The 22,399-nt window shown below is 36.1% G+C and overlaps 1 protein-coding gene across 5 annotated transcripts in view; it reads right to left on the bottom strand.

Moving 5' to 3' along the window:
• The window catches only part of NEXN (nexilin F-actin binding protein), a 72,463-nt gene that overhangs the window by 14,086 nt on the left and 35,978 nt on the right, over positions 1-22,399 (bottom strand). For 2 of the 5 annotated variants that reach the window (XM_075557497.1, XM_075557502.1), the window contains 7 exons: positions 20,978-21,056; positions 17,576-17,654; positions 17,348-17,496; positions 12,747-12,788; positions 11,378-11,572; positions 10,772-10,948; positions 1,170-1,358 (listed from right to left, as the gene is read on the bottom strand). In XM_075557497.1, the coding sequence (XP_075413612.1) occupies positions 1,170-1,358; positions 10,772-10,948; positions 11,378-11,572; positions 12,747-12,788; positions 17,348-17,496; positions 17,576-17,654; positions 20,978-21,004 (858 nt within the window). In that variant the 5' untranslated portion in view covers positions 21,005-21,056. Of the gene's footprint in view, positions 1-1,169; positions 1,359-10,771; positions 10,949-11,377; positions 11,573-12,746; positions 12,789-17,347; positions 17,497-17,575; positions 17,655-20,977; positions 21,057-22,399 lie in introns of those variants that run through there. The other 3 variants (XM_075557530.1, XM_075557510.1, XM_075557521.1) reach the window with 3 other exon arrangements.

Raw genomic sequence — 22,399 nt, 5'->3', positions numbered from 1 at the left:
CTTTAATTTTTTTAATGTGCTCTATGAAAAACTGGTGGCACAATGGTTAAATGTTCAGCTCCTAAACATTTTTAATCCACCAGCAAGTCTTTGAGAAAAAAATATGGCCACTGGCTTCCTTAATGATTACAGCCTTGGAAACTATGGGAGTTCTATTTTGTGTTACTAGGATATGTCACAAAATTTTGCTATAAAATTATAGAAAGCTTTATTAAAAACCAAAAATGGTGAAGTTATTTTTTAACATCCTCCAGATAGGTCTATAATTGTAAGTCAAAGATTATTGCTACAGCAGTTCTAATTCATTTATGCACAGCTTCATTCTAAAGAAACATGTTTAAACATATTTCTATAATCAGTGGATGGCTGAAGACAAGTTTTCTCAGTAATTCACTTGTCTTAGTCTTATTAGGGGCCTTCAAAAAAAGTCTATTCAAAACAGTAACTGCTGAGAAGATCTGAACCAGTTAAATTCAAGGTACAGAGATTATGGTGGTTGTTTGAGGGACCCCAAAGGGTAATCTTGATTTCTTGAACATGCCAGGATAATCATGGAGGCTTATTATGAATAAGTTATAAGAAAATTGAAAACCACACCGATGCGAAAAAAGCTGCACCAAGGAATTTTTTTCATCACGACAGTGCAACTGCTCATTAAGAGGGTCACAAGAATTGTCCTGTGAGAACTTCAGTGGGAAACCTCACCCTCTGCACCCTACATCCCTGATCTTGCCCCATCTTTTTATTCCCCAAACTCAAAAAACACTAAAAAGTAACACAATTTGAATCCCTAAAGGATGCCCAAACTGTTGTTTTGATGGGTTGCAAATAGAAGAGCACAGAATTCTTCGAGGGAGGATTAGAGAGATTGAAACACCACTTTCAAAAGTGTATAGACCAAGATGGAGAATATGTTGAGAAATAGCAACTTACTCTTTTATTCCATCCTCTATGTCAGGGATGGCAGCTTAATAAAAACTTTCTCATCATTACAATGAAGCAAACACAATGATATATCATTGTGTCATAGCAGAATTTAAAACCTATTTGCTACTCCTACTTTTGGTAAAATTCCTGAGTTAACAGGGTGTTCTTCAAAGTCTAATGAAAATTATTAATACTCTAAAAAGCTGAATCCTAATGGAATATTCAATTGGATTTTGTTTTACCATGCTCCTCCTTGCTTCAGCAAATGCCTTTTTTTCTTCCTCGATTCTTCTTCTGGCTTCTTCTTCTGCTTTCCTTTTTTCATCTTCTCTCCTCTGCCTTTCTATTTCTTCAAAACTGAGTTTGAGTTTACCAGGGCGGTACTCTTTAAAACACTTCTCTGTGTCTTGGCCTTCCTCCTCTTCACTTACCTAAACAAAGAAACTATTAATTACTAAGAAGTGGGAATCGTCAAAGCAAGGAATGAATTATGACAAAGGCACAGAATTAACTACCTCATACAGATGAAGTTTTATGTACTTACTATGACTGACTAAAATCTTTTTATGGTCTTATATGATAAAGTAAGGTGCTCCAGTGGCACAGTGGGTTAGCATGGGCTGCTAACAGGAGGTGAGTGATGCTAACCCACCAGCTACTCCTTCAGAGAAAGATGAGACAGTCTGTTTCTGTAAGGATTTACAGCCTTAGGGTTATGAATTGGAACCAGCTTGATGACAGTTGATTCCACTAAGTTCTATAGGCTTGTTCTGAGTTGGAATCAACTTGGTGGCAGTAATTACATGATAAAGTATTCAAACTTGAAGAAATTCCAAATAAAGATTTATTTGTATTAAATAAAAATTCTCAAGCAAGCCAAAAATTTTAAATAAGTAAGATGGAATATTAAAAAGTTAAAACAAACAAAAAGTATTGTCTTAGTGGAATACTAACATAGTTTGTAAAGATAATGTCCTACATCCTAATTGGGTAAAAAGCAACTGAAGTCTTAAAAGCAGCCATCTAGGTGCAACTAGTGGTCTCTCCCTGGCAGAGGACAGAATTAAAAGACACATGGAAACAAGTCCAAGGGACTACATAACCTCAGTCCTGCAAAGCACTGAGACCAGAAGAACTAGATGGTGCCCAGCTACTACTACCAACTGCTCTGAAAAGGATCACATTAAAAGTTCCTGGATGGAATGGGAGAAAAATGAGGAACAGAACTTAACATCATAAAAGAAACCAAGCTTACTGGTCAAAATTGGGACACTACCCCCCTTATCTCCCAAGACCATAGGCCTTACCCTTAGGTCTGAAACCCAACTAACTACCACGTTAGAAAAGCAACCATTTAAAATCAAAAGGGCAGCATTAAATGAAAAAGGAGAAGGCCAGAGATGGTGGTGGGAACAGGGAGTTGAGAGAGAGATAGGTTATTGATGAGAGAGGGAGAAAAGATGGAGTTGGAGGAGAAAAAGAGTCACATATATGGAGGGTTTAACAGGATATTGTTTTCATTTCTTGAAACAGGCTATGTAGAGGAGGAAATATAAAACTGAAATGGACTCTAAGTCTTCAGTGACAAGTACAAAAAAATTTTTAAAGGGTGGGATAATGGGCAGCATTTACCCAAGAGCAATGTTCAGAGGATTAAGAAACAAGGAGGAATGGACACTTGAATACAGGGAGGAAATAGGATATGTAATGGTACATTGAGGTGATTGCAGTGGATGAATTGAGTCAGAATGTTTATGAATTGTTTAATGTTTACCTATAATGTTCTGTAAACTTTCACTGATTCACAATATAAATTTGCCTACTGCAATAAGTAATTTAATTTCTTTGTTAATTTTGTATTGTGATTTGGTAAAGTTTATAAATTAAATTTGGGGAGATAGAATTTTTAGAACACTTGTTAAAAATCTCATGAAAATAATTTTAAAACTGAATACCTATAACTTATAAAAGTCTAAACTTTCTTGATCAGCTTGGAATACTGAGGTTCTAAGAATTCTATTGCCCAAACTTTTAATTTTTTTATAATTTGCTATTTTACCTGTGGTTCAATATAATGAAATTGATTAGAAATAGCATTTGGTTAATTTAATATTAAATTACAATTTTATTTAAGATGTTAATTTTATATGAAGGTATTTCATATAATCTTTTATGCGATTAATGTATGAAAAAGCACCATAATTCCTAGCTCAAATAGACAGAAAATGTTTTGAAAATGATGATGGCAACATATACAAATGTGCTTGATAAAATTGATGTATGGATTGTTATAAGACCTGTAAGAACTTCCAATAAAATGATTTATTTTTTTAAAAAAAGAAAGAACCACAATACATAGTGTAAAAATTCTATGAAAATTACAGAGTGAGGGCTTTATTTTATTACCAAAGACACTCTTGGTAAGCATTTGTGAACCTCAATTTAAACATAAAACTTTTTTTATTCTAAGAGTTAAGGGAACTCTTAAATGAATTTTGTAATTACTTTTTTTGTGGTGTTCCCTTTTTATTTTGAAATGGTTCACATACAAACATATATGAATATAAATAATATGTTGGGGATATATGTATATTCACCACCTAGATTACAAAATAGAGCATCAGTAATCCAAGCTGATCAAGAAAGTTCTGACTTAATAGGGAAACAGCTAGGAGGCAAAGGGCATTTATAGAGGTCTAAATAAAGGCATGTCCATATGTAAATATATTTATATATGAGGATGGGGAAATAGATTTATGTGCATATATTTATAAGTTTAGTATTAAAGTAGCAGATGGACCCTGGGCCACCACTCAAGTACTCCCTCAATGCAAGAATGCTTTGTTCTATTAAACTGGAATTTCATGATGCTAAGCTTCCCCACATGATCACTGAAGACAAAATGGATGCATAATCAAATGTGAAGAAAACTGATGGTGCCCAGCTATCAAAAGATACAGCATTTGGGGTCTTAAAGGCTTAAAGGTAAACAAGTGGCCATCTAGCTGAGAAGCAACAAAGGCCACATGGAAAAAGCACACCAGCCTGTGTGATCACGAGGTATGGAAGGGATGAGGTATCAAGCAACAAAGAACAAAAAAATCATATTGTGAATGAAGGGTAGATCATAGTGAAGACCCAAAGTCCATCTGTAGGCAACTGGACATCCCCTTAAGGAAGGGCCGAGGGGAAGCAGTCAGGGTGCAGTGTAGCAATGATGAATCATACAACTTTCCTGTAGTTCCTAAATGCTTCCTCCACCCCCACCGCCCCCCCCCCCCCACACACACTATCCTGATCCCACCTCGACCTTACAAGTCTGGCTAGACCAGAGCATGTACACTGGTACAGATAGGAGCTGAAACAGGGAATCCAGGGTGGATGATCCTTTCAGGACCAATGGTGAGAGTGGCGATACCTGGAGGGTGGAGGGAGGGTGGGGTAGCGAAGGGGAACCGATTATATGGACCTACATAGGAGTTCCTCCCTGGGGAATGGACAACAGAAAAGTGGGTGACGGAGACATCGCATGGTGTAAGATATGATAAAATAATTTATAAATTATCAAGGGTTTATTAGGGAGGGGGAGCGCAGAGGGAGGGGGAAATGCGCTAATCCAGGGGCTTACGTGGAGAGCAAATTTTTTGAGAATGATTAGGGTAACACGTGTACAAATGTGCTTTATACAATTGATTTATGTATGGATTGTGATGAGTTGTATGAGCCCCCCAATAAAATGATTTTTAAAATTCTTTTAAAGTTATAGGTTTTCAATTTTAAAGTCATTTAAATGAGATTTTAAACCAGTATTTTTTTTAATTTCTGATTTTGTTTTGTATCAACAAATCTAATGATAACATCATAACATCATAATGATAAATCTAATGATAACATCATTAAAGCAGTTAGTAGATGCCAGACACCATTTTAAGTGCTTTGTGGGTATTAACTTTTAATCTTTATAACACCCAAGAAGTAGGTACTATTAGTTTCACTGTCTTAAAGATGAAATTAAAACTGAGCCAAATAACTTGTTCAATTAATAAGCAGTCCAAGAATTATCTGAACCAATCTAACAACATGGAGGACATGAACAAATACATGGAAAAACAAACTGTTCCCAAATTACCTCATTTGAACATCAAAAACTTGAACAGACCGATAGCAAAAGAAGAAATTGATAAGGTTATCAGGGAACTACGAACTGAAAAAAAAAAAACAGGCCCAGATGACTTCACAGGAGAATGCTACCAAGCATTCAGGGAAGAGCTGATAGCAATCCTACACAGACAAAGATGGTAAACTCCAAAACACATTCTGTGAAACTAGTATAACACTGATACCAAAGCTGGGCAAGGATCCCACAAGAATAGAGAACTACAGGCTGATATCTATAATGAACATAAATGCAAAAATCCTTAACAAAGTCTTGGTCAATAGAATATAAAAATGTGTCAAAAAATTAATCATAATGACCAAGTGGGATTCGTACCAGGGATGCAGGGATGGTTCAATATCCAAAAAGTCATCAGTATTATCCAGCAAATTAAAAAGAAAAAAAGGACAGGAATCACATGATAATATCAATAGACACAGAAAAGCATTTGACAATATTCAACTCCATTCCTTATAAAGACACTCAAGAAGATAGGATTAGAAGGAAATTGCCTCAATATAATAAAAGCTATATATGAAAAATCAATAGCCAGTGTTAAAGGAGAAAAGATTAAAACATTCCCACTAAAAAGCGGACCCAACAAGGATGCCCCTTGTCCCCACTTCTATTCAACATCATCCTGGAGGTCCTAGCTAATAATATAAGGCAACGGAAGGATATCAAAGGTATGTATCTGGGGAAAGAAGTAAATTTATTGTTATTTGCAGATGACTTGATTTTATATAGAGAGAACCGCAAAGATTCCACAATAGTATTGCTGGAAATGATAGAGAAACATGGTAGAGTGGCAGGATATAAGATCAACAAGCAGAAGTCAATTGGATTGTTAAGTCAATTGGAGGATTACAGAAAAAGAGATCAAGAAGGTAACACCCTCCACAATTGCCAAGCATAAACTGAAGTATCTAGAGATATACTTACCAAAAGAACTATCTGTATGAGGAAAACTATAGAACATTATTATAAGAAACCAAAAGGGACCTTCACAAATGGAAGAATATCCCATGCTCGTGGATCAGAAGGTTCAATATTGTAAAGATGTCAATCCTGTTTAAGGCACTATATAAGTTCAATGCAATCCTGATACAAATCCAGCATCATTTTTCAAAGAAATGCAAAAACTGATTACCACCTTCATATGGAAAGGGAAGAAGCCCAGAATTGGCAAGGAACTCAAGAAGAAGAATAAATTGGATTGACTTGCACTACCTGACTTCAAACTTATACAGCCACAGTTGTCAAAACAGCATGGTACTGGTATAATAATACTCAGACCAATAGATAAGAACAGAAAGCCCAGAAATTAAAACAGCAGCATACAGATGAATGACCTTTGACAAAGACCCCAAAAGTATCAAACAGGAAGCTGATGCCCTTTTCTACAAATGGTGCTGTAAACTAATTATCAGTCTGCAGAAGAATGAAACAAGACCCTTACTCCATACACAAGAACAAACTCAAGGTGGATCACAGACCTTGAGGTAAAACCCCAAATTATCAGGATCATTAATGAAAAAATTAGGACAGGGGAAACGTATTTCAAGGACCTGCATTTGACCTCCTCCCTGGGGGACATACAACAGAAAAGTGGGGGAAGGGAGACGTGGGACAGAGCCAGATATGGCAAAATAATAATTTATAAATTATCAGGGGTTCATGAAGGAGGGGGGAGGGGAAAATGAGGCCCTGATTCCAGGGGCTTGGGTGGAGAGCGAAAGTTTTGAGAATGATGAGGACAACGAATGTACAAATGTGCTTTACACAATTGATGTATGTATGGATTGTGATGGGTAGTGTATGAGTCCCTAATAAAATGATTTTTTTAAGTGGGGGAAAGTGGGAAGATGCCATTATATTTTAATTCATTTTTCTACACTTTAAAAAATCCCCTCATATTATACTTAAACTTAAATAATATATTGTTTAATGGTATTTTTAAAATATTATATGCCATCTATATAAAAAAAGAAAATGTTTTGAAACCGACTATCGTAATAATTGTACAATACTGTTTTATGTGATTGATGGAATGTTATGATATATGTAAGAGCTCCCAATAAAATATTTTTTTTAAAGGAGAAAAAATTGGGACAAAGCTAAGAACCGTAGGGCAGGGAATACAGGAACTATCAGACATAAGAGATAAGGAAGGACACACGCAGAGGAAGATAAAATAATGGAACCAACTAAAGATAAAACACTTGTATACATCAAAAGATTTCACCAAGAGAGTATTAAGAGAATCCACAGTCTGGGAAAGGATATTTAGTAATGACATGTCAGACAAAGGGCTTATTACTAAAATCTACAGAAGCCTGCAAGTTTACAACAAGAAAAAACAAATAGTACATTGAGAAGGTGGACAAAAAGACTTGAACAGAAGATTCACAAAGGAAGAAACTCGAAAGGCCAATAGAGATAAGATATTCCAGATTATTAACCATCCAGGAAATGAAAATCAAAACAACTATTAGATACCACCTAACACCCACAAAGATAGTCCAATGCAAAAAAAACCCAGAAAGTAACAAATCTTGGAAGGGGTGTGGTGATATAGGAACACTCATTAACTGCTGGTGGTCACATTGATACATACAGCCATTGTGGAAAGTGATTTGGTGATATCTAAAACAAGGAACTCGAGCTACCATACAACCCGGCAATTTCACTACTGGGCATATACCCAGAAGAATTAAGAAACAGATCACAACGAGACAACTGCTCTTTGATGTTTGTCATTGCACGATTTACAGCTGCAAAGAATTGAAAACAGCCTAAATTTCCATCAATAGAGGAATGGATTAAAAAAACCTCTGGTATATACACACAATGGAATACTACGCATGCCTAATAAACAGTGATAAAACTATGAAACACCTCATTTTGTGAAAAGACTTGGAGGATATAATGCTGAGTGAAGTCAAGCATAAAAGGTGAAATACAACATGAGTCAACTGAGGTAAGTTCAAACAGCAGAACAAGCACAGGGAAAAGGCACAAAACACACAATTCCCGGGCTGAGGATGAGATATTTTGGCATGAGCCAGACCAAACTCATATGTCATCAAAACAGATGCAGACAGTACCTGTGCTGAAAGGCATCCCCATCCCACCTCCACATATGCCTTTAAGGTAGGGGAAGAAAATCAATGGCAATTGGGGTGGTGGGGATCTAAACAGTATATCTGAACCGTAGATCTAAACAGGAAAGGGAGAGCAAAAGTAGACCTCATTCCAGTGCCAATCCATGAGGGTGTTGTTCCTGCTAGGAGCACCTCGTTCCTAGAGATGACTGCAGGGCCAGCCTCACCTCGAGATGTGTCGCCCTCTCTCTATATGACAGTACTGCAGAGGACAGCCCTGCACATACAGCTCGGGGAAAGCAGCTGGTCTGACACCCACACGGGGGCAAATCAAGAAGGAAGTGCAAAATACTGATGATGGAAGCAAAGCCACACACACTATATATCCCCACACACACTATATATCTCCACACACACTATATATCTAAAGGCATAACAGCGAGGGTGGGGGGTTGACAGCGCAGCACTGGTCCACTCCATCCCTGACTGCAGGAACAGCAATGGGGATGTTTAGGATGCTCACCTGTTGGACACGAATGCTGAACACTAAAAGGATGCATGAGTTGTTAGGCTGGTGAGACTCAAGATAGACAGCTCTGGGAGAAAGTGGGACTGGACTGCTGACATGCCCTTCTCTCTATTTAACAGAGAGAAATTCATTGGCTCTATGTCAGGATCCCTGTTAGTCTTGTGACTATGTATGCATGTGTGTGTGTATGTTTGCTTATTCTTTTTGGTGTTTATCTATACAAGCTAGGCAAGCATATGGAGACAGTGACTGATCCGACAGTTCCTTGGGGCCATAGGAGGGTGTGGGAGGTTAGTGGGGAGCCAACAATGATGGGTATAGGGGAACAATAAGTGTTCTAAAATTGATGGTGAGGAGGGTGTAACTTCTCTGGTCGAGTTAATCAATCGAATTGTATCCGAGGGCAATTACTGAGAGGTGAACGATGGGTAAATATAATAGTGGGGTAGGAGGTTAGAAAAAGTAAAGAGGAAAGAAAATATAAAAATATATGTATATATAAGTATGTACATATGCAAATTCAACAAGGAAACAGATGAACTTTCGACTGCTACTTAAAACTTAACTCAGTTCAAGAATGATTTGTTCTAAAAAATCATATTGAAAACGTGAGTGCAGAGTGGAGACTCAAAGCCTATTGCGTATGTTCATTTGTATATTTAAGATCGTTAGGTACATGAAAGCCAAGATCAATAACCCTTCAGAAACAGTAAGAGGAACAACGGTTCCCTGGGCGTATGGGAAGAGTGGGTGGGAGGAAGGCAAGAGGGAGCTGATAGCATTGATGACTGTAACACCACTCGATGAGATCAAGAACAGAATTGTATGTGAATGGAAATATATTGGATCATGAACGATATGGGAAAAAATCCAAAACCTTTTAGGGGGAAAAAATAATGAGTCCCTGGAAGGTGGAGTGGGAGAGGGAGGGGATAAGGGGTAATTGATATCAAGGAGTTTCAGAAGAAATTGTATTGAAACTAATTGTGGTAGCAGTTGTACAATACTGCTTGATGTGATATAAAATAATAAATAATTAAAAAGAATTATCTGAACCTACAAATCTGGCCCATAAATCCACAGTGTTAACTACTACTCTATATATGCCCCCAAACCCATAGTGTTAACCACTACTCTATATATACACGATATATATATATATATATATATACCTTATATATTAAACTTCATATTCCATTGTAAACTGTTGGTTTCACATGTTCAAGCATTTGAAAAACAACTGAAATGCTAAGTGTACACTTACTAGATTTAAAAATGTTCTGCCCTCATGTCATTATAGACAGTGCAGGCTAAAGAGAAAACAGGTTCAAAGACTAATCATTTTGCATTTTTATAAAATTTATAAGAATAAAATTAAGTTTTGTGAAAATTGGGTAAAATGTCCCAAGATTGAAATGAAACCAAAACTAAACCCAACCAAACTCACTGCCATCGATTCCGACTTCAATAAACCTTATAGAGCAGTGTAGAATTCCCTCTTGGGTTTCCAAGACAAAAGCTCTTTATGGCAGGGGAATGCCACAGACACCGTTCTCCTCTGAGAGGGAGGTGGGCTCAAGGCAGTCTGTTAGTGGAGCACTTTTTACCACTGTCGTACCTCTCACTGCACAGGTCCCTTCTGACTCAGAGCATCCCTGTAGACGGGGTGGAACTGCCCCTGGCTTTCCGAGACTGCGACTACCCTGCGGGAGCAGAAAGTCTCATCTTTCTCTCTCAGTGCAGCTGGTGGTTCCACACTGCTAACCTGTGGCTAGCAAGTCAACCCGTAGCCACTACACCAGCAGGCCTCCTTAAAATAGAAACTAGAAAACAATTGAGATTTACCCGATGTACAGAGAGACTTTTAAAAGTTTGTGAGGAATTATCTTTTAAGTCGATTTCTCTACAAACCCTTTGAAGTTCCTTCATCTGCCCAATTTATATAGAAAGTCTCAAATTTATAGGAATGGATTTAAATTCATCCCAATGAATTTAGATAATATTTAATGTAAGATATTTAATATTTAATGTAAGATATTTAAAGCATGTTTTTACCATTTGCCGCCTTGCTTCCTCAAAAGTACGCCTTTCTTCTTCTAAACGTTGCCTTGCTTCTTCTTCAGCTTGCCTCTTTTGGTTTTCTTGTCGCCGTCTTTCCAATTCTTCAAAAGTTAGTTTCAATTTTCCAGGAGAGAATGATTCCCTTTTTGCCTCACTTTCCATCTCATCATCCTAATCAAACATTATTTAAAAATTCTGTTAATCATAAGGGAGAAACGCAACTAAACTGGTTAGATTTGTTCCTTAAAAAAATTTTACCAAACAAAAAAATTGTACCAAAGAAAGGGGTAACTGACCACAATCATCTACATATAACCCCCTCCCAGGGGGAGGGACAACAGAAAAGTCAGTGAAGGGAGACATTGGTCAGGGTAAGACATGAAAAAATTAAATAAATTATCAAGGGTTTATGAGGGAGGCAGGATGGGAGAGGGGAAAAAATGAGGAGCTGATACCAAGGGCTCAAGTAGAAAGAAAATGTTTTGAGAATGATGATGGCAACAAATGTACAAATGTGCTTGATACAATAGATGGATTGTGGATTGTGTTAAGAAAAGTACAAGCCCACAATAAAATGATAAAAACAAACACATTTTTTACCATGACCAATGAAAGACACTTTGCTTCCTTTAGAGAATGGCATTGTTCTTCATATTTTATTCTTCTATCTTCTTCATACGTAATTCCTTCTTCTTTCCATTCTTTTTCTTGATCCTCAAAATTCTTTTTGATTTTTCCAGCTATTCTGTGTGATTTGACAGGGACCACTGTCACGAGTAGTGAGTCATCTCCTTCCTAGATTGTAAGAGAGATAATTAGTATACTTCCTCTTAACCAAAATTTTGTTTTCATAAGACTTTACCCTCATGGTTGGGAAATTTAATATTACTATTAATTATTAAGAAAAATTTCAAATTTCAGGTTATTATTAAATATTTTTCTAAATTAATTGTACATTTTTAGTAAACTTGCTGAAATCTGTTGCTTCAGGAGAAGCATGCATTTCCTACAAAGTGGTGTTAATACAACTGTTGAGATAATAAACCTGTAGCAATATTACCTGATTTTTGTCTTAAGTGTACTAATCAAGCCTACAAAGGTAGTGTGCACCGGAGAGTATTCTAAATCAATTTGATGGTGAATGGCTCCAATTTAAATAACTCAAAAGCTTCTCTATATGATTCTCTCACCTATGCAAGTTTTTCAATACTTAATATAATTAATTCTTACTGAGATACAAATATGGTATTTCTGAGGGATTTATTAAGCATTTACATTAACGGTGAAAACTTTTGATACCTTATTCTATTAAAAATTTTTATGTTGTTTTTAAAAATTGTGCTTTCATTGGTTCTATTAAACCACTTTTTGCCTTGTAATTTTTTTCAAATATGAAGTGCCCTAAAATAAAACTGCTTGCGATTTCTGTAGCTGTAATTTTAGGCACACCATCAAATTGTTAGAGTGATTTTTACTTGTCTGTGTTAATAAAAGGAGATGACTGAAACATCTCTGCTAGATGAACATTCTTTCACGGTAGTAGATACTGTTCACAGATACGAGTATTGGACAACCAAACCACAAATTGTCAGGAGCTCCGAGGAAAGAAGACAAGTGATGAAAAGAAATTTTAGTTTTTAAAATGTTAGTTTGCAGCAATCTCAACTGTTAGTAATATATATAGTTTTGCCAGGACATGTCAACCTGAACCTAAGGCAGCTCGTCTTTCTACTCTAACCAGGAGAACAAAAGCATACTTTACTTTACAAACACTTGGGTTAGTGTTTTTACGTATGAAGTATGATCTTCCTTTGCCAAACGTTCTTGCCTCTTTTTCGGTTGTGACTGCTGTATTTACAATAAAAATAGCAACATCTCCTTTCATTTTTTTCCTTAAATTAAAAGATAATTTATGAATCAGATAAATCGGATTTTCGGTGAAGGTTTCATTAAAGGCAATGTCTGTTACCTCTGACGCTGATTCTGTTTCCGTATTGCTTATGTCCTCAATCTATTGAATGAGAATTTCATATCATTACATTACATTGGATTTTTGCTTTTAAACATATAACTGAAAGTTATTTCATCCTGAGGCACAATAACTTTTCAAATTTATAATTTTTGAAATACTTTTGTTGTTCCAAATTAGCCAAGTATTTCCTTCTAAGTGGAGCGTAAACCTTATATTCATATTTGTGTCTTCATAGCAATAACAATATTCATGAAAAAACATTTTAAGAAAAAATTAAAGCTATCTTTGTAAGTCAGGAAATTAAATAATTGACCAAATTCTTCTGTTCTGACTGCGCTTACAGCAGCAGTTATTGATCTAATTAACCATTTCAGTTGAGATCAACCAAAATATTTCCCCATTTTCTGCCTCTGCCCATTTCCTTCATTATTAGGAAAACCTAACATTAGTAATCAAACAATTACTGTGATTATATTTTACAATATAATATTATGGCAAAAATATAACTGATATAGTAACAAAGCGGGCTGAAAAAGTATAGGCTTTCACATGAGAAGTTTTGGGGAAAAATTCTTTTAGTCAAAATGTTTGTTCTCTATTCATATTTCGATTGAAAGGCCTTTTTTAAGACAGGAGAGGTCAATTTGGCCATTGCTCATAAGAAATGTCACTTAGGTTAAACAGAGGGGCAGACTATGCACTTATCAAACTGAAAATGAGAGACAATAAATTATTTAAATCAATGTCATTTAGAGATAGGGAAAAGAAACAAACGCAATGGGGGAAGGTTATAAAATAAAAATTCATATTGCTTATTATTTTAAAATAATTTTAAAAGCCAGTGAAAGAGTCTAAAGGTTATTTGTTCCCCAGAAATATCAGGGAGTTTTATTGCACTCTGGGTCTTCCATGTTTTCCGTCAAGGAAGAAATAATACAGACCTCCTTACAAAATAAATTACTCTGAAGGCAGAAATTGAGCGTGCACAGAAAAGAAGTTCTAGATTTCTTGATGCTAAATTCTTTTTTATTTTATGTTGTACTGCTACAAGCATCCCACGTCTCTATTGCTTCTATGGTAAGAAAATAAACTGGATTGGGAGTATGTGGTCTTTTCTATGTTTTTGCTTTCTTTGCTAAATTGAAACCAACACAATAAAAGATGTAAGAATACCTTTTTCTCCTTTTGATTTAAATAAATCAGGGAAAGGATTAGTTGGTCGGAGAGGCCAATGGTAGCAAAATGTTCACAGGGAATTTAGATATTCAGAAATTCAGTGAGAGTGATAGCTCGCACTTTCTTTTGCTTTGTGGAAAACAGAAAGAAAACATCTTTCACTCTTTCCCAAATCAAATTCCTTTTTCCTCTTTCATTTCAACACCTCCCTCTCCCACCAATAATTTAATCTCCTTTTCTAATTTGATGGACTTTAATCTTGCCCATCAGAGTATCGTCAAAGATAATTAAATAATACTAAACCAAGATTTCCCTCCCCCCATATTATGATTGGCCTTTGATTCTAATTTCCAGTAGATGATCGAACCAAGGGAGGGGTCAGCAACTTTTTGAGGCAGAAGAATCAATCCTGTCCCTCATAAGAATTTAAAAGTTATTTGAGAACCATAAGTAGATTTTAAAAAATAACTATCCTTTAAATAAAATTAAACTATGTTAGTCTTGTTTTCATTTTGTTCAGAGTCACACGTATGTACCAAAAGAGCCATGGCCATATGGCTTGAGAGAGCCAGTTTACAAGCCCACGAACAAACCCATGTTAAAGGATCAGATCTTCTCATCTCAGAGCTGGTCCTTGTCTTGGGAGTCTCTCCAAGACTTGATGACCTAGGCTACATTTTTACTCTATACTCTGAGATACACTAAATTATATTACAGTTGACCCTCAAACAACACATATTTGACCATGTGTTTCCACTTTATATGTGGTTGTTTGTTTGTTAGTTTTTCATATGTTTGTTACCCTCATTATCTCCCTGGAAGCAATTCATCTCTCTAATAAATTGTATAGCCACAGAAAATATGATCTTTCAGGATTCTCACATATTTTTCATCGAGTTTAATGATATGTAAACCTTGAATAGCACAAGACAAAGTGCCACCGGTGAAACTAGAAGTGCTCCCTAACGTAGAGAAATGCCATGGCATTAACAAAAAAGTTGAACTGCTAGATATGCACCATAAATTAAAGCCTGCAGACGAAGTTGCTCACAGTTTTGAGATAAGTTAATTCACTAGAAGGGTTTGTAAAAGAGGAAGAGGTCTGAAGTTATGCTAGCAAGCCCACAAACCTTGGACTTTTGGGCAAAGTACCTATTAAATCTCCTACTGAAAAAAGCAGCTTTTATGTGGATGTAGTATAATCAACATATATATATCAATCGATTGTTTTATGTAATTGCTAAGGCTTCCAGTCAATAGTAAGCTATTAGTAAAGTAATTTGGAAGTAAAAATTATACGTGCATTTTCAACTACATGAGGGTCATTGTCCATATTTCCCATGTTGTTCAAGGGGAAACTTGAATAACATGGAAAATAAGCTTAATTAAGCTTTAAATTAGACTTTCTATATTTGTGAGATGAAATTATTTTTTTCTCTACCTACATACTTTACTATTTATTTGGACTGGTTTAGTCCCAGTTTAATGGTAGAATTTAACAACATGCCAGAAGTAACCTGTTCATGTACAGAGAAACATTTTAAAAGAGCATATTGGAAAGAAAATATGTAAAATAGCCCATTTTCCCTCTCTGAGTACCATTCTCATATTTTTGAAATCTTTTTTTCTTTTGGTTTTCGTTTTTAAACAGTTTTATTGGGACGTAACCTATATATCATACAATTCAATAGCTAAATAATATCACATTTAATTGGAAAGTAGGCTAAACCCAAGTACACACTCACTATTAACTGCCAAACACAAGCCTATTTATAATTATTCCTTTGTAAATGTTCGTTGTGAAATAAGCCTTTGATAACTGGTGGTGCCGGCGTCTCCGTTCTTCAGATAAGCAGGTATGACGTAATAAACGGTATGACGTAATAAACAGTATGACGTAATAAACGGTATGACGTAATAAACGGTATGACGTAATAAACTACAGAAAGGTTCTGTTCTTTCCTCCAGGTTATCTGGCATGTCATCCGTTAGCACTATGCAATGGTTATTTGCAAAGTCGGCACATAAATTTTTTTTCATGCAAGTATGGCCTGTCTTTTCATTTTGTTGTCACTTGGTAGACATGTAATGCACACTAAAGGAAGCGCAGCAAATATACTTATGTCATTAAAAAGGAGGCAAAAAAACAAGCACAATCTCTTAATTGCAAAAAGGTCTTCAAGAGGACCGTGCTACAGCATATGTTCAAGCATCGTTGAGAAAAGGAGGAGAGACTGACATGGCTTGACCCTTATGAAATGTTTAGCTCAAACATGAAGTATTAATAACTCAGGGACTTTATGCAGGCACGATTCTAAGTGCGTAGCATTTGCTATGTCATAGAACCTTATTTCCAACATGGGGAAATAAATGCCATCATTTTCTCGTTAAGCTAAATTCACTGATGATACAATGTAGACCAGGCTGCAATACATAAACAACAGATCATCTTTTCCACTCCATCTCTACAGATAATTTAACATCAGTAAATTATTTGAGAAAATATCAATAAAGAAACTTCTTTGACCTGATCTGTTCATCTCATAAAATAGAATTATGACTACTAGTAATGAAAGTTTGTACATTATTATAATCATTCATCCTGTTGAAGTATTTTTTCACCGTGTTAGATCGGAGCCTTAAGTATTTTAAAAATACTTAGCCTCTTAGCTCCCCTGCTCTGAGCTAAAATGCATGAAATTGAAACATTTGTTAAGAGGATATATATAAACAGTATCAATACGTTCCTTGTTTCTTAATTATACTCTAGATTTGTAAATCAGTAATAACTACATGAATGAAAGCTGTCACAAATTCCTCCTACCACCACCAATTCTACAAAGGTTAACCAGCTAGTTAATAATAGCCTCACTGAGTAGAAATATGATGAAATTATTATGTTGGAAGATGCCTTAATTATGCTTTAGTGTGTCATAATCAGCACGCATTTAGTGACCGTTATTAAAAGACTAACATTTTTAGGTGCCTGTGGATAGGCTGGTGAGTAACAAAAAAGCATGTCAATATTCAGTATTAAAATAGTAATTTTATCATTAATATTTGTACTTTAGACTTTGTTTTTAGGCTTTCTTTTTTCTCACTGCCATTGAGTTGATGCCAGCTTACAGCGACCAGCTAGGACACGGTGGCACTGCCCGGGGTTCTGAGGCTGTTAGCTCTTTACAGCAGGAGAGACCCCGATCATTCTCCTGCGGAGCGGCTGGTGGGCTGGAACCACTAATCCTGCAGTCAGCAGCCCAATGCATAACGCATGCCACCAGGGCTCCGGTTTTCAGGTTAATTACTATTAAATAAGCTTATGCTTTATTACAATATTTGAATTAGTCAACATATCAATTAGTTTTACTTTGCTCAATTAGTGGGCTAAATTAAAAATACACACATATATATTTAGTATGTACCTTTTCAGCCTTTTTTGCTAATTCGCGCTGTATTTTCCTCTTTTCCAACATATCCTGCTCAATTCTACGTCTTCGCTCCTCCTCTGTTCTCTTTCTCTGCTCCTCTTGTCTTTGTTTCTCCATTTCAGCAAATTTACCTTTAACCGTTCCTGAAAACATAGGAAAAATTGATATTTTGCTATTTCCTTCTTTCACTTTTGTTTATGATTTACCCTTCAAAATCCTTACCTGTTAGCTTTGGGACATATGCCTTTTCTATCTTAGAAGATAGCTCTTCCTCATCATCAGAAGCAAGCATTTCTTTCATCTAAATGGTTAAATCAATGTGAACACATTTCCAATATTAGACAAAGTACAGCATATGTAGAGTTTGAATTTAAGTTATAATGTAAGCACAGAAAAACACTTGAATTCTACTTAATAGTGGTTAATTAGATGTGGTTAATATGCAGAGTAAGCGAAATTAGAACTAAGAGAATGAGCACTTGCAGAAGAAAAAGAGAAAAGAACCTCCTGCTTTCTCCGGCTCCATTCTTTCTCTCTAACATATTGTTCTTTTCTTCTTTGCTTTTCGTCTCGAGATCGCCTTTGATTTCTTTCTTCCCTGGCTCTTTGCATGGCTTCAAACTTATCTTTTACATCCCCTTTGCCAAGTTTTGGCACATAGGTTTTGGAAATAGGTTTAGATGAAGAAAGCAGAATCTTCATTAGAAGACAATAAAGAGAAGAAAGTTTGAAAAAATAATAAATTAGGCAAAGATTGATCAGAATAAGCAGTACATAGAAAGATTTATTGAAACAGAAAATATGCATGAGCATGAACACTTTATTTGGATAATCGAAATCTGATTGTGTTCTAAATCAAAACTATGTAAAATAAAATTAAAGAGAATCCCAGAGTGTAAATTTCATTAACACATAGAGCAGAAATCCCATTTATGGAAGAAGGTCAGTAAAACATTAAAAAGTTTTCATCAAAAACAGTCTGTATGTTATTGTTCTACTCCATTAATAGATTAAGATTTGATCTCATTTAAAATGTACCAAGACTAAATTCAGTAAATTAGACAAAATTTAAACAAAGCAAAAGTTTGAAGTTTAGTCTACCGTAGGATTCTAGTGTTGCTATAACAGAAGTGCCCCAAGGGAATGGCTTTAACAAATAGAAATTTATTCTCACACAGCTGGGAGGCTAGAAAACCGAACTGAAGGCATATATGGACATGTTTTCTTCTTGTGTTGGCTCTGGGGAAGGTCCTTGATTCCTTTATACGTCTGAGGGCTGTATCTCTTGGAGATTTTTCTGTGTGTCTTAGTATCAATCAGTCTTCCCCTGGGTCTAGGAGGTTCTTAATGCAGAGACCCTGGGTCCAAAAGATGCATTTAATACCCTCCATCTCAAAACCCCCCTGCTCCTTGCAAATTAGTGTTTATTATCTCCTTAGTGGCACTGTGGTTGGTGGTTCAAACCCACGGCGGGGGGCGGGTACTGCCCATCTCTGTTGTATCTCTTTCCTTTTACGTCTTGGAAGAAAAAGGTAACACTAGCCACACAGCAATTAAACTCCTTACATCAGATCAGGGCCATGACACAAGTAAGCATGTTGTGTCCGACTCTAATGCCCTTACAATTGATTGGATGATCACATCAGATCATATCAAAGGGGATCGTAGCACAACTGCCAAAGTGTGTCATTCCATGCCTGCCAGACCACTGAGAATCATAGCTCAGCCCCGCTGACCCACACTTTAGAACACAGTTAACCTAGGAGAGAGCTTGATTCACACCAGGCCTTCGTGCTGCTTTCCATATCTAATACGGGAACGTAAGGCAGACCACTGACTCCTCATTTGTGGCGCAGGGTCATCGGGCACAGTGATTTATATTCTCACTATGGTTATACTGCCCATCTGGAACGTCCTGAAGTCAACTTTCACAAATGTGTATGACGGTCTTATGAACTGAATTATAAATAAAAAGAGACAGAAGTGAGCGGAGAAGGAAGGACTTGCTACTACCACAAGAAGAGCTGTGGGGGGGAATGCTCCCTTTGGACCCGAGATCTCTGAGCTTCCAACCTCCTAGACCCAGGGAGCAATTGATGCCAAGCCACGTGAAGACTGTCTACAAGCAGAAGCTAAGCAGAGAGAAAGCCTGCCCCTGAAGCTGGCACCCTGATCTCAACTTCAAGCCACATAAACTAGAAAAATTAATGTCTCTTTATGAAAGTCCTCAAGTTGTGCTAGATCTGTTATTATAGTGCTGGATAGCTAAGACAGAGGCTATATCATTTCAAATAGATTGTGTTTTAAAAGGAAAATTCTCAAATGGCAAGAAAGCTTCCACAAAAGGGAAAATCTGGTAAAAGACTTTGGAAAAGATTTTCCTTCACTTGAAATTTAGGAAAGAAACTATTTTCCTTTCCTTGAAAATTAAACAGCTCTCAAAAACAAGTCTTAGTAATTAAAATTTTAGTACTTCAGAGCCCCAAGCCCTTTCTCCTAGTGATAATGACAAATAAACCTGTGATACACAATTAATCCAACCTGTAATTTTTTATTGTTGCTTTATTCTGGTAAAATATAACATTTACCAAATCAACATTTTTTACAAGTACACTCAGTGATGTGGATTCATTCACCATGTGGTACAGTCCTTGTCATTAACAATTTCCAAATTACTATCTTGAGCAGAAACTCATGCCCGTTATAGAATGACTCCCTCTTTCTCTGCCTTTCTATTCCTGGTAATCATTAATAAACTTTGGTCTCAATGAATTTGTTTATTCTATTTATCCTTATAAATGGTGTCATACATTTGTCCTTTTGTCACTGACTTTTTCCACTCAGCATGTTTCAGCATGTTACTTCCAAACACCATTTTCCTCTGTGACTGAGTACCAAATCAGTCAAATCAGTATGTGTGTGGCACATTTTATCTGTTTACCTATTGACAGACATTTAGGTTATTTCCCCATTTGATACTCTGTATTTTATGCACTATTTATATTGACCACTTAAAGGTTGTTTGTTTGTTTTTAAATATAACTTTGGAACCTCAGCAACTGAACCTCAGATGAAACACTTAGTAACAACAACCAGGAACCAGAAAAAGGCTGCTTTATCGCAGCTGCTGGACGAAGTAAAAAGAAAAACTTCATTGTTTTCTTATCAGTTTTTCCTGTAAATATAGGCCAAACCTGTTTTTGATACTGAACAAGTCTATACATTTTCCAGACTGATTTATAATTCATGAGTTGCAGAAAGTAAATAAGATTGCTTCCATCTAAAATATACAATCTTTGATGAATATCTAGCTGGAGCTTATGGATATAAGTAATTTCTATGACTTATCAAGATCACTTATATTTATGCACAAGCCACTAATGATCAGATCCACCTTAAGGTATTCACAAATTTAGAAATCATATTTTCTAGAGTTCAAATGAAAGTACAGGGCCCAGGATCAGATGAATTTTTCTTCTTACATTTTCTCTTTTGTTCCTATTAATTATGAACTTCTAAATATGACTGTTCCAATAAATGATATTCTTTAAATAATTCTACTGCCAATTCTACAATCCACCTACCTCCCCAACTCTCCTTTAAAAAAATTTTTTTGAGACTTACCTCAGCCTTTTGGGCAATATCATTCATTTTTGCTCTATGTGGTCTTCAGACAATTTATGGAGTACTGTATTATTTGCACCTGAAAATATATTTTAGTATTTCATAAGAATTTTTTTAAATATTTGTTTTCCATGAATGATTACACAGCAAATTAGGTTCCCACTTGGCAATTTCTATACAAATTGTTAAATGACAGTAATTCAATATTTCACAATGTGTTAATATTCTCTTTGCATTCTGGTTGTTCCTATTCCAGTGCTCTAGATTCCTAACCCCTTACTTGATGACCATTTGTTCTTGTGTAGATGGTTTTTTTATAGAGCACCATATTCATGGGTAATATTTATTATTGTGTATCAATTTGTTATTTCACTGTTAGGTGACCTCAAAGGATAGTTTCAGTTCAAGATCTGATAATCTTTGGGAGTCTTCTAGTCTAAATTTAAAGAAAAACCAAAAATCAAACTAGCTGCCATGGAGTCAATGCTGACTCATCGCACCCCCTGTGGGTTTCTGAGACTGTGACTGTTCACAGGAGTAGAAAGCCCAGTCTTTCATCCGTGGAGCTCCAGCCATGTGGATTGCAGCCCAATCTGTAGCCACTACACCACCAGGGCTGCCCAACTAAAGAAAGCCTGGGCTTTTAAAAAAAAGTTTGAGCTCTGTGTTTTTCTCTTGGTTCTTCTTGTGTTCATCAGAACGGTCAGTAGTAGTAGTAGCCAGGCACCATTTAATTCTTCTGGTCTCAGGGTAGATGAAGCCATGACTCATGTAAGCTTTCAGTCCTGAAACTACTTCTCTGAGACTTTCCTTTATAAGTATTTCTGATTACTTATGTTCTTTATTGTTTTGGTAGATATCACAATATGCTATGTATTTTTTTGTAAATAGAAATAGCATGTTAGTGGATCCTGAAATACTGACTTAGGCCAAGCAAAGAAGAACCCTAGTGACTAGTGGGTCAGGTGAGTTTGGTAGCTGGCTTGTTTGTGTCCCAGGGGTCAGGTGTAGATAATACAAGGTGATGGTAAGGTTCTCTTTAGGCTTATGGCACAGAATAACTTGGTAAGATAATTGCTTGCACTTAAAAAGATTGTGTATTCGGTGACTATTGGATGTATTTTTTTATAAATACTAACTAGATCAAGCTACTTGACCCATATCAATGCTCATGGATCCAGCTGTCCAAAGATCAAAAGACAAGTTCTATTATGTAAATCTGCACAAGACCTCTCTAGAGTATTGAAAAACAAGGATATTACTATGAAGAAGGACTAAGGTGCACGTGACCCAAGACACAGTGTTTTCCATGGTCTCATATGCATGTGAAAGTTGGACATTGAATAAAGACCTAAGGAGAAGCTATGCACTTGGGCTGTGGTGCTGAAGAAAGCTATTGAAAGCATCGTGGACAGCTCAGGG

Source organism: Tenrec ecaudatus, chromosome 1 (genome assembly GCF_050624435.1).
Source record: "Tenrec ecaudatus isolate mTenEca1 chromosome 1, mTenEca1.hap1, whole genome shotgun sequence".
NCBI classification, from domain to species: domain Eukaryota; kingdom Metazoa; phylum Chordata; class Mammalia; order Afrosoricida; family Tenrecidae; genus Tenrec; species Tenrec ecaudatus.
The sequence above is the reverse complement of the archived record's forward strand: the minus strand, read 5'-3'. Positions and strand labels throughout refer to the sequence as shown.